Source organism: Phalacrocorax aristotelis, chromosome 6 (assembly GCF_949628215.1).
Source record: "Phalacrocorax aristotelis chromosome 6, bGulAri2.1, whole genome shotgun sequence".
Lineage (NCBI taxonomy): Eukaryota > Metazoa > Chordata > Aves > Suliformes > Phalacrocoracidae > Phalacrocorax > Phalacrocorax aristotelis.
In genome coordinates, this window is record NC_134281.1 from 47,885,984 (window position 1) to 47,901,286 (window position 15,303).

The following is a 15,303-nucleotide window of genomic DNA, read 5'->3' on the forward strand; positions in this document are numbered from 1 at the left end:
TACCAGACTATTTGAAAATGGGTTTGGTGATCAAGATCGATCCTCAAAGAAATTTCAGCACCCCAAGAGATTATCTAAAATTCTTTGGAGCACTTTTAGCAGCAATTTTTTTTTAGCAAGATTCCTAGGAGAGTTTAGAAAATATTTTTCTAGTGATACTACGTTAGACTGGATGACTTGATCAATTGAATACTAAGCTGAGGCTCAGGTCACCCATGTTCTGCAGGTGAGTTTCTTGGTGGATAGCCTATGGAAAGTTATCTTAGTAATCTGTGCATCTGTGTCCCTGTTTGTAGGCACCTTCTTTTAGAAAACATTTGATAACTATGGATGAATAAGTATAGTATGACACAGCATAAATACAGTTTATGCCAGCATCTTTATTTGTGTTAAGACACAAATGATACTAGTCTATTGATATATATCTCCCTGTGCTTCTCAACTGCTTTATATTAGTAAATATGTCCCTATAAAGAATTCTGTCTAGTTGTTCTAAAATAAGTATTACTTGGGTCACTGACTTCTATGTGAAGGACATTCATGCTTTACAAATATCCAGTTTAACTAGATTATGTCCTCACTTCATCATCAAATCACCGTTTTGAGACTCTACAACATGTTCTGTTTTACGGTGATATGCCAGCATGCATCTGATCTCATGAAATTCTATTTCTGATGGGGAAATTATCTTATGAAAAATAATATTACTCAATCTTGGTTTTAATTTCTGTATGCTTGGAGAGGAGGAAAATCCTATGTGGTATTTCATCCTGTCAGTGCTAATCTTTCTCCTCAGTGCTGTATCTCCGAATAGCAGATGTGTGCTTTATTGCAGTGTTGGTCCTCTATAGCACAGTGTAATGTTTTGGCAGGAGCAAACAATTTATTGTATTAGAGTCAAATACAATCAAATGTTCCTTTTCCTATGAAGCATGGTCAGATATTGATATTGCATTAGCTAACATTTTAACATAGGAGAGGCTTAATAAGATACAGTATTACTCTCTCTAGGCTGTTTAATTAAACTAAACAGTCACTGTGTGTTGTACATTGGTTTTCTGCCAAGGGAAAGTAAATCTGTATCATATTAGTTTCACATACCAAATTATGTTCTCCCCCCATCAGAGACTCTCTAGAAGAGCTGACACTGCTGTCATGTGAACTGCATAATACAAACTGTGTTTGTATTACATTGGACTGTCTTGTAGCTCAGTATTCTCCTGTAGCCTGAGCAAGCTTTGTGTGCAGGCGAGACATGTGGCTGGAGAGCAACATGCTGTATTTTACTGGCCAGGGTCCCCGTTTGCCACCAAGGGGTACAAGGCTAAGCATCGTAATCCCTGTTCTACTAACACAGCTCTTCTCCATCCCCCTGTTGGAGTAGGGAGATGTGAACTGTAACCCTCTAGTCACAAGGAAGGTTCTTACTGGCCCCCTGGTGGCCAGCTGACAGGGGTGGGTTTGTCACTGTCTAGTCACAGAGCACTATTTTTTCAGGACCAGAGGCTTGCAAGAGTTTGGGGAAACTCTGGGTAATCCAGAGTAGCACTTTTTGGTACCAGATATTGCCTTCTCACTGCTGTCAATGGCACATGGTGATCAAGGTGAACATTCACTCTTTGCCACTGATGGCGGGGGAAGTAGTATCTCTTATATTTGATGTGAGGAAAAAGATGTGTCCCTGGACTGGAGACTTGAACGGTGTTTTCTTACAGACCCTCCTGATGCTGAATTGCCAGTACAGGAAGGGTATGGGGAAAGCAGGCACTTCTGTGTTAGGGGGTCCTGGTGTTTTGTTTTGAAGCAAGATCTGATGCAGAATCATGTGGGAAGCTACAAATGGAGAGGCATTCAAGGGCTTTTGGGAGTTGTTCTATTGAATTACTACAACAAAGCAGAATAAGACAAAAACATTTGCGGTATTTCTCTTTATAAACCAAAATAAACTGCACAGAAAATACTGAAGTCTCTTTCACACTATTTTGAGCCTGTCTTTCTTGGCCAAAGGGTATACCTGCATATTATGATGCAGAACTGTGTGTAGATGGCAAAGCTATGCCCAAACAATCATACTCTAGAACTGCAAGGTGCATATTTTTATCAGTGACACTAAGCCCTGCATCAAAGCAAAGGATAATGCTTTGGGTCTATTTTGCAGCGTGTCCTGTGCTGTATTGATGTTCCACCCTTTTCAGAACAGGTAAAGAAATGTCTATCATGGTTCTGTGTTGCATCTCACATGCACCCACAAAGAGTCATGAATAGTTGGATGCATCAAAGCAATGTCTTTAACATGGCTCTCTGACGCTGGCACCATGGTTAGATTCAAGGATGGCAGTACTGGATTTGTGGGAGGCTTCACCTGCATAACACAGTTATGATTTATCCTATGCTTAATATTTTGTTGTTGTTGTTTTCCCTTAACAGAAGATTAACCTGGAGTTCTATATTGATATCCATGCCCACTCCACTATGATGAATGGCTTCATGTATGGGAACATCTTTGAAGACGAGGAAAGATTTCAGCGACAGGCCATTTTTCCCAAGCTACTCTGTCAGAATGCCGAAGACTTCTCTTACGTAAGCAATGTTTCTCTTAATTTATTTTTCCTAATTTATTTTTCCATGATAAATTCCTGGCTTAATTGAATTGTGTTAAATTTATTCTAATATGAAAAAAAGTCTACTTAAAATCTTTGTAATTATTAGCTACCATCTTGCCTCTTATACTTACCTTATCCAAAAGTGGTGATCTTATGTATTGTCATTAGATACATAAACAGAAGCAGGTTCTTATTTTTCCATATTTTAACCTTTGGTTCTGAATTATTGGAACACTTAGGGTTTTTTATCAGAAGATCTTTTGTGTTTTGATCAACTGGATAATCTTTACTGTTTCATTGTTTATATTATATTATATTGGCTTTTTTTTTTTACTTGTACACTTTAAATAATAGTATAATAGCAAACAGAAGTGAAAATAATAAACTTGAAACAAAGGTTAGGTAATTTTCTGTTGAAAGTTGTGACAAAGACAATATATATTTTTGAAATTCTTTGATATTACCATGGAAAACTGTTCTGCAAGAAAATCTGTAATTGCTTAATGCATGTCTTGTAACTTGGAAAAAAATAGGTGTTTAAGTATCTCTGGATATTGGAAATAAATAGTAAACCCATATAAATTAGTTGGAAAGAGACATATGGTTTTAGAGCAAGTTTCAAATAGAGTAGAGCAGACATTGGTTGCAGTAGCTCTGCAGAAGTCAGTAGATTTAAGACTGGTCAAGTGTGTGGCAAATTTATGTCCAACTATGACATCCTGGCCCTTTCCATAGCCTCTTCTGTGCATCAGTTTTCCTTGAAAGCTGTGCAAATACAACACACAATGCTCAAGCCTGCCTGCAATTGCTTATTTACTTCTCCTTCTCCCACCTTACACACCCATGGATCTGCCAGCTAAGCTACTTCTATACAGCTGTGCCTTGCTGTGTTTCAATCTCTGTGCTCCAGGTTTGCTGAAGGGTCAATTTTTCAAGTAAGAGGTGTTTGGTGCTCCATTTTACTTTGACTGGGATAAGGAATATTTGAAACACATCTCATCCAAGGCAGTGGGAAATTCCAGCCATGAGCTGTGAGGAGGGAAGGCAGCAGATGACATTTGGGAGCTACATAATGGGAACAGGCTCAACTGAAAATGACTTTGGAATCCTGCACCAAGTGCAGAAGAACCTACAGTTTGGGTCCTGCTTTTATGTCTGTTATGTTCTTAACCCTTTTTGTTACCCACCATATGTTTTCCTAGTCTCTGCTGTCCCCTTTTTGCTTATACTTGATCCTCCTGGTACTGAGAGATAATCCTGGGTCTCTTCTCAAAGATGGGGACAGCTGGGGCATGGTGCCTGCCTCCTCTGCAGTGTCATCCCAACCAGCTTGTGGCAGAGGTGGTGGGTGGAGGAGGATAGGGACCCTGCAGCATTCCATCTGTTTAGCTCTAGAGAACAAAATTTGAAAACAGATACAAAAGCAGACGAGTCTGCACAGCAAAAGAAACTGTAATTGGAAAAAAAGGCTGGTTTCATCATGGCAAGAATGCTAGCCTAAAGCCTTCTCATCAAGATGCAGTAGAGAATTTTTTTGTCTTGTGTTTGTGCATATTGCACTGTGGAGTTTGAGTGGGAAGTGAGTATAGAAATGGAGTTGTGCCACTGTTTTCTTGACAGATCTGTTCCAGCAAAAGGAAGGAGGACTTGAAACCTCCTGAGTCCTGTCCATTTCTTTGTTCTATAGTAGTTTGTTTTATGCAAGAGTGGGAAAAAGTTTGGATCAGTCTCTGACTTTTCTAAGGCTAGGCAGAAGATATTATTTCTTCTGTCTATTCTATTCCCAGGAGGGGGGCCTCTAGTAGACCAAACATTTCCCTTTTTTTCTTGGGATCAGCAGTGGCAGCTGGCCGGATAATGCCTGGGAGGGTGCTGTTGCTTCCTCTTTTGCCTCATATTAACTGTTGCCAGTTTTGTTTAGCCACCGTCAGTATGTTCTGAGGGTTTGAGGCACTGCTACAGTGTGAAGCTTTCTGTGGTCAACCACTGCAAGGGCTTCTCAGAAAACTGCCCAGAGGCCAGAAGACCAAATCTATAATAAAGGAGGAGACACAGCAGCTGCATCTCTTCCCAGCTGTTTGGAGCCTAGGGAAGAGGGAGTTGGGTTCAAGGAACAGTCTGTTCTTGTACAAGAAGACCTCACTGATTGAGTTTCTTATCTGCACCTGGTTGTTTTAAAAACACATTAGAGATAAGGGGGTGTTCACAGATCATAGTTATGAAAACCTGCAATTGATAGGAGTTTAGAAATTTTGTGCTCAAGTGTGGGATTTCTTTCTCTTACTGTGGGAGATTAAGTGTTCCTCTTAGTGCAAGCCTCAGTTGACAAAAGGAAAATCTTTGAGAAAATTACATAGGAAATAGAAGCCAATAGCTAAATAAACAGTGCAGTCTCTCCTCTTTGACTCTCAATCTCCTTTGTGTAGAAGGTGGCAATCAGATATCTATGTTGGCATCCAGTACCACTGCAGTTTGACCTAGGTGCTGCTGGCATTCAGGACATTGGGCTTTCAACTCACATCCTACTGGTCTCTTGAGACCGGAAGCTTTTCCCCTGCCATCCGTCCAAGCCATTCTTCTCAGGGCAACTGAGGGAATAGAAGTGTTGGAAAAAGAAACAGCCACAGAGTGTCCAATGTGTGTGAAGCAAGAGGAGTGAATATTCCTGCTGTCTCCAAGTGGGAAAGTCTCTGTTCTCTTGTTTTCAGCTCCAGCCATGTGGGTTATGTGACTGGTTGGAAATATTAGGGGTGAAGTTTGCTGCTTGAACGAGAGGAAAGGAATCCAGAGCTTCCTGCATTTAAAAGGGGGGGAAAAAAGTGTTGAAAATTAAAAATAGTGTATGTAAATATGCCCTATTGACTGCTCAAAGGGAAGGGGGGAAGTGCATCGTTAACATTACCAGGCTGGTGTTTGAAAGTGTGGGAATGGACCACTGTTGTTACTAATTAATTTTCCAAAGCTTCAGGAGGTCTCATTTACATTGTATGCTGCTGCGGCCATTTGTTGGGATTATAATACTTCAACAGCAGCACTTCAAGTGAAAACTGGCGGCTGCATGAAGTGTTGTCCATAATTGACTAGCTCCATGTCTTCACACAGCACAGAGACAATGTTCCATTATGTTATCCATTGACAGTATCATTGAAAAGATTACTCTCCTTAAAGCATCTGTCAACCTTGATTGATTTACAAGGGACAAAGAATTGAAAAGGTTTGAAGTGCGGGTACAATTTTTGCCACCGTTTAGCATACATAATGGTTCTCCTTTGATGTCAAAAGCTCATCTTCTGTTAATAATGCAGAGGGCTTTTGAATGCAGGCTACTTGTATGGAGTTCCACACTAATAACCTACTTGCTGTGAAATGGGATTCACTTTGGAGAAGCAGTCATTTGTCTGGGTTTTACATGTTCGAAATGAATCCTGACTCAAAGGGATTTCTTTCAGTGCTCTGCATGATTGCAGCTGAGCCCGGCACGGGTTAGGGAAAGCAGGCAAATCCTACCCTGCTCCTCCAGCCGAGAATCTGGCAGAAATCACGCAGCCAGATGCAAAGGACCATGAACAACAAGCCTAAGATGATGCGATCAAATGCCTTGTGCCGTTTTGTCTGGCAACCTTTTATTAATATATTTTAGAGTGCATTTCATGCCTGGACTGCTTTTTTCACCTGTCATTTCCAATAGGCCTTTTTATTTAAATGGCAGCATCCAAGGGAGATTGGTTATTAGAGTAGGGGATGGACAGGGGATATGTGCCTGCACGCCTGTTGTAGGGCCGAAGGCAAGTCACCCAATGTCTCTGTACCCTATCTGTTGAGCAGAACACTTAACCTCACAGTACTCTGGAGGGTTGACTGTGGTTTGCAGGTAAGAGTTGTGAAAGGGACCAGAAATTTTTCATTTGTACATGACTTCAGAAACAGAGGCCTGCCTTTGGTTTAGCTGTCAGCACATAAAGAGGAAAGTGAAAGACAAGCTAGGAAGTTTTGCTCCCAAATAAATACACAAGACATTCTTGGGCAGCTGTCTGGGGAAAAAGGACAAATTCTGTAAGGAAAACATTTTATATTTTCAAGGTTTAAGAAGGATATTTTTAAACATTGGGGAGTAAATATAATCTGTATGAGAGCTCTAACAGTGAGAGCTGACAAGCTCTTTTGAAAGGCTGACTCACTGGGTTTTAGGAGCAGCTGTTGACACCATGTCTGAGTGCATCACACATTAGCCACGGCTAGGAATTGTTGCAGTGTTTGGAGGGGTGTTCTTCATTTGACCTTTCTTGTTCTGGAGAGTGGATTAGTCATAACGACCAGACACAAGCACTTGAGCATTTCAAGAACCTGCTAGTCTTAGGGGTGGCTAATTTTGACCTTTGTGACAGTATGAGAGGAGACCATCTGTTCTCTCTGGTTCATTTAAAAGAAACAACCACAGCCATTCGTGGATGGCTTTATCACTTCATAAAGATTGCTTTTCTTTGCAGTTAAAGGAAAAAGACTGGCCAGAGGTACTTGGCTTAATCTTGTTGGGTTTTTTCTTTGGACTTTGAACTGGTGGTACTTGGGATACCTTTTGAGTTCTCATTTCATTTTCTTGTATTCAACCTCCCAGCAGAGTACCTTCCTTGGAAATAGTTTGTCATCCTTTGTGTGCTGTGGTTAGCCACAGACCCTGGTAGAAACTTGGGGTCCTGTTATGCTGGGCACTGGGTAACTCCTGAGAAAGTCCATAACCCCAAGAGCTTCCAGTCATGTTGGGAAAGAGACAGAGAGTGGGTGGGAAGCGACTTGCTTCAGGAAATTGGAGAATAAAACCCAGGTCTCCAATGTGCCAGTCTGGTTTCTGTGTCAGCAGTTCCCTACGTCTTATACCATGCTGTGCACTCCACAGTGGAGTCTCTGAACAACAGTCCACCCAGTTTCCTTTAGGGAAACACATTGTTAACTCCAGTGCCATAATGCTGTGACCTAAAACATATTTTTGAGACTATCATTATCTCAGCAATATAAGAAAATTCAGATATGGAATGATTTTCCAACTAGTACTTTTTGTTGTGGTTGGTTGTTTGTGTTGTTTTGGCATTCTTTAGCCTGAATATCTAAAATAGGGCAACGAAGGAAAAAAATTTAATCTATCTGTATTTTCTGTTGTCTTCCTTTTTTCCACATACTCCAGCTCTGTTCTACTCATTTTCACAGCACGCCCGTTAGAGCTTTCTTAGGGAAGATGTGTTCCTTCCAGCAAACCTCCTCTCGTTTACCCATGGCAGCCTGGCTGGGCTGTTATCACTTACCCTGGCTGGACATACCCCTCTTAGTCTTGTGGTCCCTATTACTAATCCCAGTGTGTTTTGGGCCATGTCTAAAGGAAGTGCTGGCACAAGTGCCTGGGGGAGGGAAAGCAGCTCATGAACATTGAATGAGCAAACCCCAATAATCTGTTCCAAAATAAAGAAGAACCAGTTTTTGTTGCATGTGGCTGGATAGGGAAGGGGGAACAGCGAGAAAGTTGCTCAGACCTAGAATGCATTCCAAAGTAAAATCCATGCTCGCTTGTACCACTGTCTCCTAAGTGCCCCTCTGCTGTTTTGGCAAAAAAAAACCCTAGTCCCAGAAAGGTAAAAGCTGTTGTGTTCAGGTAGGTTTTGTTAACATCATGCAAGCTTAACAGATCTACTCAGAAATCTCTTAAAACCTGAGCACAATAAATGATCCTACCTTCTTTTTTGTTGTCTTGTACCAGGGCATTTCCAGGAAGACAAATACAGCTATTACATGCTTTAGCACCCCTCTGGGATGCATTTCTGTTCACTGCTTCTTGGACATGTTGCTCCATAAGTTCATTTATTTATTTATTTATTATTTTATTTTATTTATTTATTTTTCCTGGACGCTGGGTGAGGGGAGAGAGAAAACACATTTCTGGTGGCCCAGGAAACAGATTGTAAAGCCTGTGCTTCTAAGCATTATAGGTTTTGGTCTCGCAAGAACTCTGCTGTCTGGAGAGTCATGGCAAAATGAAACTGCTCCATTACATCATGCTGAACCATTCCACCCCTCTTCTTATACAGAGGGTTCAATTAATTTGTATTGCAAAGAAAAGGAAAAGGAGGGGGGGGAAAGTGTTTGAGTAAATGGATTTTCTTTCAGTACCTTCTTGCTGTGTTGTTTGCGCATATAGGAGTTGACAGTCCCTTCTCCATCCACACACAGGTAGAAATTTTGAATATCCACAGAAGAAACAACTTTCATACCAATTTTATGGTGTATTTTCAAAGATCATCATTACTTTTACCTAATGTCAACAAGCTGGGAGCAGGTGGCAGCTTCTCAGAGTAGCACACATGAAAGGAGCTCCTTTACATTCAGATGCCAGCTACCTCTCCTGCAGAGTGTTGCAAATTTCACTCGTCTGGGACAAACTGTGCTGCAAAGGAGGGGTAGGAAGTTGGTTAAGAACTGGACATGCATCACCCTCCCAGGATGCCTTTCTGGGTATTACCTCTTCAACATATTTTAACATATGTAGAGTACAAGTCTGGTTCAGAGAACTGTTCTGGAGCAGCGAGAGTGCCCAGGAGGAGTCTGAGTAATGGCCTGTACTGGGTTGCTCTGGGAGCAGTGTACAGCATGCTGCCCCTCCTTAGGAGGGGTTGTAATCCCCTGATTTAGACCTACAAGTGAGCAGAACATCTCTTTGGCACACAGAAAAGCCACTTTTTCTGCAGACTATTCAAAGCAATTGCATGCATGATGGTTGTATTTCCCTTTCTGCTTCTCATTGTCCTAAGTTTCTGTCATTTGTATAAATTATTATGATAGCACTCCCAGGAGACTGCACACACACTCATAAAACTATTGTAAAGAGAAGTATTGCAGGCTATTGCTAGAGGCTATTTTATTGTATATTTTGAGGAAATGTCTCGTTTTCTACTGACAAATAGGGAAACTGAGAACTCCAGAGACACAAGTTATTTTCTAAATGGTGTGATTATTCTGTAGAGCTTAGACTAGGAAATGCCAGCTTTGGCATCTTTGGGGAAGGATGTGCTCTGAGAAGCAGAGGTTGCTATTAGTGAAAACCAGGGTGGAAAAAGCAGATCTTTTCTTCATTATAATCACGAAGCATTTGCGGATCCTGTATTTGTGTATATCACAGCTTGGGCCCCGGTCTTTAAAGGGAGATAAGTTCCAGACTAATTCTCTGGTTTATGGGTGATGTGTTTGTGTGCAGGTTAATGGTTGAGTAGATGACATTGTCCCGTGCACTTCTGGTGACAGGGAGAGGCAGGCTTACTGAAGAAGGAGCTGAGAGGAGCTGAGGAAGTATGTTTTGGGAGGCAGTAAACTCTGTGTGTGTGTGCGCACGCACTTGGTGCACATTTTTGGGGTTGCAGAATCTAGTGGCAAGAGGAGCTCCAACTGAGGTTTGCTTAGAGGGTGGGGTGAAATCTGCCTCCTTCTCTTGCCTTTCCTGAGTAGGCTGTGATGGGCTGCTCAACTCTGTAGCAGAGCCCTTGACTGACTTTGAAGGTCCCAGGTAAGGCCATTGCTACCCTGCTTTGTTTGGCTGCAGAGTGTTGTTTAAGCAGCTCTCTTAGAAAAGCTGCTGTTTCAATTTGGATTCCAGTTATACTAGCTGCTACGGTGAAGCCAGTGAACAAAATAAGCATCTTCAGTGCTGTAGCACTCGGGGAGGTGGGAGCTGTGAGTACAACCAGTTTCAGTGCTTGTGAGGATGAATTCTGGTGAATGTGAAATGCGAGCCAAATCCCTGCACTGGTGCTGCCAGTGTAACTGGTACTGGGTGCATCGACAGGCAGCAAGCTTTGGAGACCTCCATCAGTCCTGGAGCTGTAAGGCAGAGCACTGCAGAGAGCAGAGCATGGACACTAATGAGCAGTGAAAAGAAAAGTGCGGTTATTGTAGTTCTCACAGGTGAACAGCTGAAACCCTGAAGCATGAAACGCCATTGCTTTTTGAACTACAGAGTTTCCAAAAAGGAGCTCATTTGGTAGTTTTGGTTTTGAGGCATAAACTGAGAGCTTATAAAGCTCCTCCTTCCAACCCCTCTGCTAATGACCATGCAAATATATGTTTTTATCAGCAAACTTAAGCAGGCATGACTGAAAGACACTTGGGAGGGATGGGGAGGGGGAAAGATCTGGTATTCCTTCACTACACATTAAAAGGATAATGAAACCCCTCAGGGAGAAGATGTGTGTGTGGTGACAAAATACCTTTAAACTGTTATTTCTCTGAGGAGAATTGCACTTTAAAGCCTGACAATGTGGTGCTAGGCAGGTTGTGTTCATGGTATTCCTACAATGTGCTGCTGCCTTTAAGAAAGGGTGATTGCTGTCTGCTTTCCACTGAGGAGTAGGAAGAAGGCAAAAAGAGACAGGTAGTAGAATGGTGAAAATCTCTCAGGATTTGAGTCTATTTGGTCTTCAGGTTTCAGTTTCAGGCTTTTCTCTCCCACATTCTTAGGGCAGGTCAAACTGTTTCAGATCTCCTTTGCAGGCCTTTTCTCAGATTTCTGCAAATCAAATTCTAGTCCAGAGAATATTCCTTGTTAAACCCAAAGTTTGCTGCCCACCTCAGTGTTTCCTATCAGGCACAGGAGTTATGAAACAAAATGCTGTCAACCGCAGGGCTGTGAGTGAGAGCCCTTTTCACATGAATATCAGTCCAATCTGTCTGTCCCTGAGGGATCTGGAAAACCTCCAAGTAATGGGATCCCTCTGAAATGATACTGAACTTTTCAAAACCTCTTCCCAAATTTCAGTAGTTACAAATGATTTTGAGATGAAATACATTTTCCTCCTGTGCATCAGAAACACGGCAAAGCTGCAAGGTGAGATGAGTCAGGGAGTAATTTTGAGCTCTGTTCCCATTTCATCACGTCTCTGCTCCCAGAATCCTTCCTCTTTACCTGCTGCCTCCTTCAGATCAGCTTTCTGCTACCATCTGCCTTTGGGATTTTTTTTCTTTTCCTTTTTTTCTCTCTTTTTTTTTTTTTTAATAATCCCATCTACATTTCAGATGCTAGCTGCAGCTTGTTTCTAAAATAAATTGGAATAAGGCTGCCTGATAGCAGCCTCCTAAATGCCATGATTTCCAAGTCTCCAGACCCAGTTGGCATGGAGTTGATAGTCTATCACAAAAAACACTAACACATATGCTTTCCAGTCTATTAAGAGATTTAATGGAGCTGGTGAGAGGTGGGAGTGGGGACAGAGTTAAGTTGGCTTTTGAAGTGAGAAGTTTCCTCAGTGCTTCCAGAGAAGTAAGGAGATAAGTTTTGCTTGTAAGATATCTTGATGGGCTACCAGCTGCAAGAATGGCAGGGTCAAAGCCGTGGCTGCTGGGCACACCATGGCAGTAATTAGCTCTATCTGTAGGAGGAAAGTGAGCTGTCGGTTGCACCCCTCTCCTAGCACCCTGTGTAGGGGAAAACAGAAGAGTCACAATTTGCAATATTGCTATCCACAATTTTCTGTGGCAAAGATTTCAAAGCCAGCACATTTCTGTGCTCTCTTTCTAACTTCTGCAGACTTCAATAAAGCATTCTAGAAAATGAGAGTGAGTTATAGCTGATATTGTAAAACTCTTCACTGAGATGGATTTGACATTGCCTGGGCTCCAGTCCATTTCCCAACGGCTCATCTATTCTTTCTTGATGACAAGTGTGTCACTCCTTTTTTCTAGAGCACTAACTACTAACTTTTTTATTACCACTTTTTTGCTACACTGGGGCAGTGAGTGGAGGGCTTATAGAGGTCAGACCTGCTTTAGGAAGAAAGCTTGCTCTTCATCTATGAACACAGCACTGGCAGAAAACTGTGGTGAGGTTGTAATTGAGTTCTGATTACATTTGATCATTGCTGGTGCTGATAGGTGAAGAATTTGAAGCGATCTGTATGCGGAATGCCAGTTTACCCCAGTAGGTAAAGTGCTTATTGCTCAACTATGGAACAAGTAAAATGAGGGCAGTTTTTCTAGTTTTGGGTGGGGGTTTTTTGTTTTGTTTTAGGGTTTTTTGGGGGTTTGGGGTTAGGGGTTTGTTGTTGGTTTTGAGGTTTGTTTTTATTTTTTTGTTAGTTGGGTTTTATTTTAGGAATAGTTATCTCAGTTGTGAAACACAGCTTATTTCCCAAATGGAAATTGTATAAGGTGACCCAGCATATTTTTAATTACATGTTGTAATATGAAACCATTCTCTAGTTATGAATCCTCTCAGTGTTTATGCCTCTGCTTTTCTTCAGCGAGGATTTCTAACATGATCCTCTGATTCCTGTGAGCACACAGCTGAACACGCAACATGCTTTTGTAAAACACTTCCTGGACTTACATCATCTATCTATGTCAGCAAATGGAAGGTCCCTTTATTCTGAGTTTCATGTGGATACACTGTGAGGATAAATGATCTTCTGGGAAACATTCATGTGCACACCAGCACAGAAGTTTTTGAGGATACATGCGGTTTGCTACTTCCTTCCATGGGCACATAAACAACCAATTGTGTTGCAGTGTATGTGAACAGCTGGTAAAATCTATCTGTTGGATTTCAGGAACCCCCTAGACTTTGCTACATCAGAAACTCATCTTTCTCAACCTGTCAAAGCCTATGACCAGATCTCTGTCTGGTTCATGGTTTCTCTCCTAATTACTTTCTGAGTAATCTGTACCTTATAGTTTCCATTGTTGCTGTGTTGGACAAACACCTTAGGATCGATCATAAGTGATTTGCAGTCGATATCCTGGTTCCCATGCTAGGAACCTGGCAAGGTCTGACTTGCACTGTGGTCAAACCTTGACCCTTTTTCTCCCTAATGTGTTGAGCAATTTCAGAAGACAACAAAGATTCATTCCCCAAACACTCTTGTATGAGAAAGTACCCTTTTGTACCCTGTTCCTTTCCCTGCTATCAGTGAAAAGTAGAACTGAAGCTCCCATCCTTCACTGACTGGACACTGAGCCTGCCTAATATTTCATCCCTTTTTGGCATCTCTTCTTCCACTGAAGACTGGACTCAGATTTACTGGCTTTTGCTTCCAATTTTCCCTTTCGTGTAACCTGAGGTTTTCTGATGTTGTTGCAAGACAAGTCCCCTCTGACACCACACATACAATGAGGAGGAGGACCTACCAGTGGAAGTTCCCACCAAGCAAAGCCACTCAGATCCCAAGTTCTTCAGGATGCCAAAGGGTGGACTTGAGCAAATTCAGTCTCAGATATGTGAGAAATGTGCTGTTCTCCCTCTTTGTCTTTTGGAGCACCTCTTGTGATAGATTGATACAGGCATGCAGAGGCAATAAGTAAAGTGCCTGTCCTTATTTTGTGGATATGGACTGCTCAGGGATTTCATTCGAGTAATTGTTAGCAGGATGATGGAGCAGTGCTGAGAAACCAGGAGTATCTGTCAGCCATATGGGAGCTGCCTAAGTTGTGAATTTGTAAGCTAGCTACCAGGGGGTAGAATTCACTGAGGAGAGACACTGTGTGGTAGAGAGTGTCCTTACCAGCCAAGAGACAAGACTGCCCTGGAGACAGGGGTTCTGGCACATTGAGAGGTCTAACCACAGGCCAATATTCTTTTTCTGCTTCAGAAACAATTTGCATGCATTTTTTTTCTTACTTTCTTCCACACTTCTCTTTGTCTGCTGTAATGTCTGAATAAGGTCCAATTGGTTTACAAATTTCTTTGTGCTTCCTGGCTGTTTGCTGTCATTCCCAATGGGGAAACTGGTTCTACGGAAGGTATTCAGCACATCATGTGGAGGAGGAATGAAATCTGGTAGGAAGGCCTGGGGAAGCTGCCACTAATACCTGAGATATAGAGAGGGTCATCACACCTTGAGGCTCTCAAGTGAGTGTGAAATCCAGGTGTAGTTTTCTGGTGGGTTTCTTTCCACTAGAAAGTGGGGGAATCCTTCACTCTTCTTGCTCTGCTCTTTTAATACTGGATTCTTGTTGCTTGGCACCTCCTAATACTGTATATAGCTCTTTGTTCACTGAATTTTCTCACACAAGTAGGGAAGCAGAGTCCTTCTGTGAGCTTTAATGTATCTGTTTATTTTAGTAATGTATTACCATTGGTTTTATACAAATATCCCTATCTAAGAACTTCAGAGTCTTTGGTGTTCCACCCCCACCCTCCAGACTTTGTACTTTTTGCTGTTGCTGTTGTTGACATTCCAATGCAATTCAGCCTTGGAGAAATAAATATTTGTTTAGCTCTTCTCCTGCTGTGCCTGCTCAGTGCATTTGCTTAATGATTAATTCAGTTCAGCTTTGCAAGGGTTTTAGGGCAACAGATTCTCCCAGAAAAACAAGAGACTCATTTGTGGACAACCTTACCTGTGTTCTTTCCCCCCTCTTGCCCAAACCCCGCCCCAGCTCCTTTCCCCCAGATCAGAGGTTGATTAAATAAATGTGCAAGCAAAAGGCTCGCTCTTTGCCATCATAACACATGGCTTTTCATAGCCTTTGTTTCAGCATTATCAGTTGCCAAGATGAGCTCTGGTGAGGAGTCAAAATTTTGCCTGTTTGATTCTCCACACCATTTATCTTGATTTGAAACAGTGAGTAGAAGGTTGAACTCACGTAAGTGCCTGCTGCCCCTCCTTGTCATTAGTTGAATTTTCTTGAATCTGTAATTTTCTTCTTTTTGTCTGAAACATCAAATCACATT

General features: G+C 41.9%; 1 protein-coding gene across 1 annotated transcript in view; it reads left to right on the forward strand.

Annotated features, from left to right (window-relative positions):
- The window catches only part of AGBL4 (AGBL carboxypeptidase 4), a 991,536-nt gene that overhangs the window by 874,610 nt on the left and 101,623 nt on the right, over window positions 1-15,303 (forward strand). Inside the window, exon 10 of the mRNA XM_075097666.1 lies at window positions 2,428-2,580. Within this exon, the coding sequence (XP_074953767.1) occupies window positions 2,428-2,580 (153 nt within the window). The remainder of the gene's footprint in view (window positions 1-2,427; window positions 2,581-15,303) is intronic.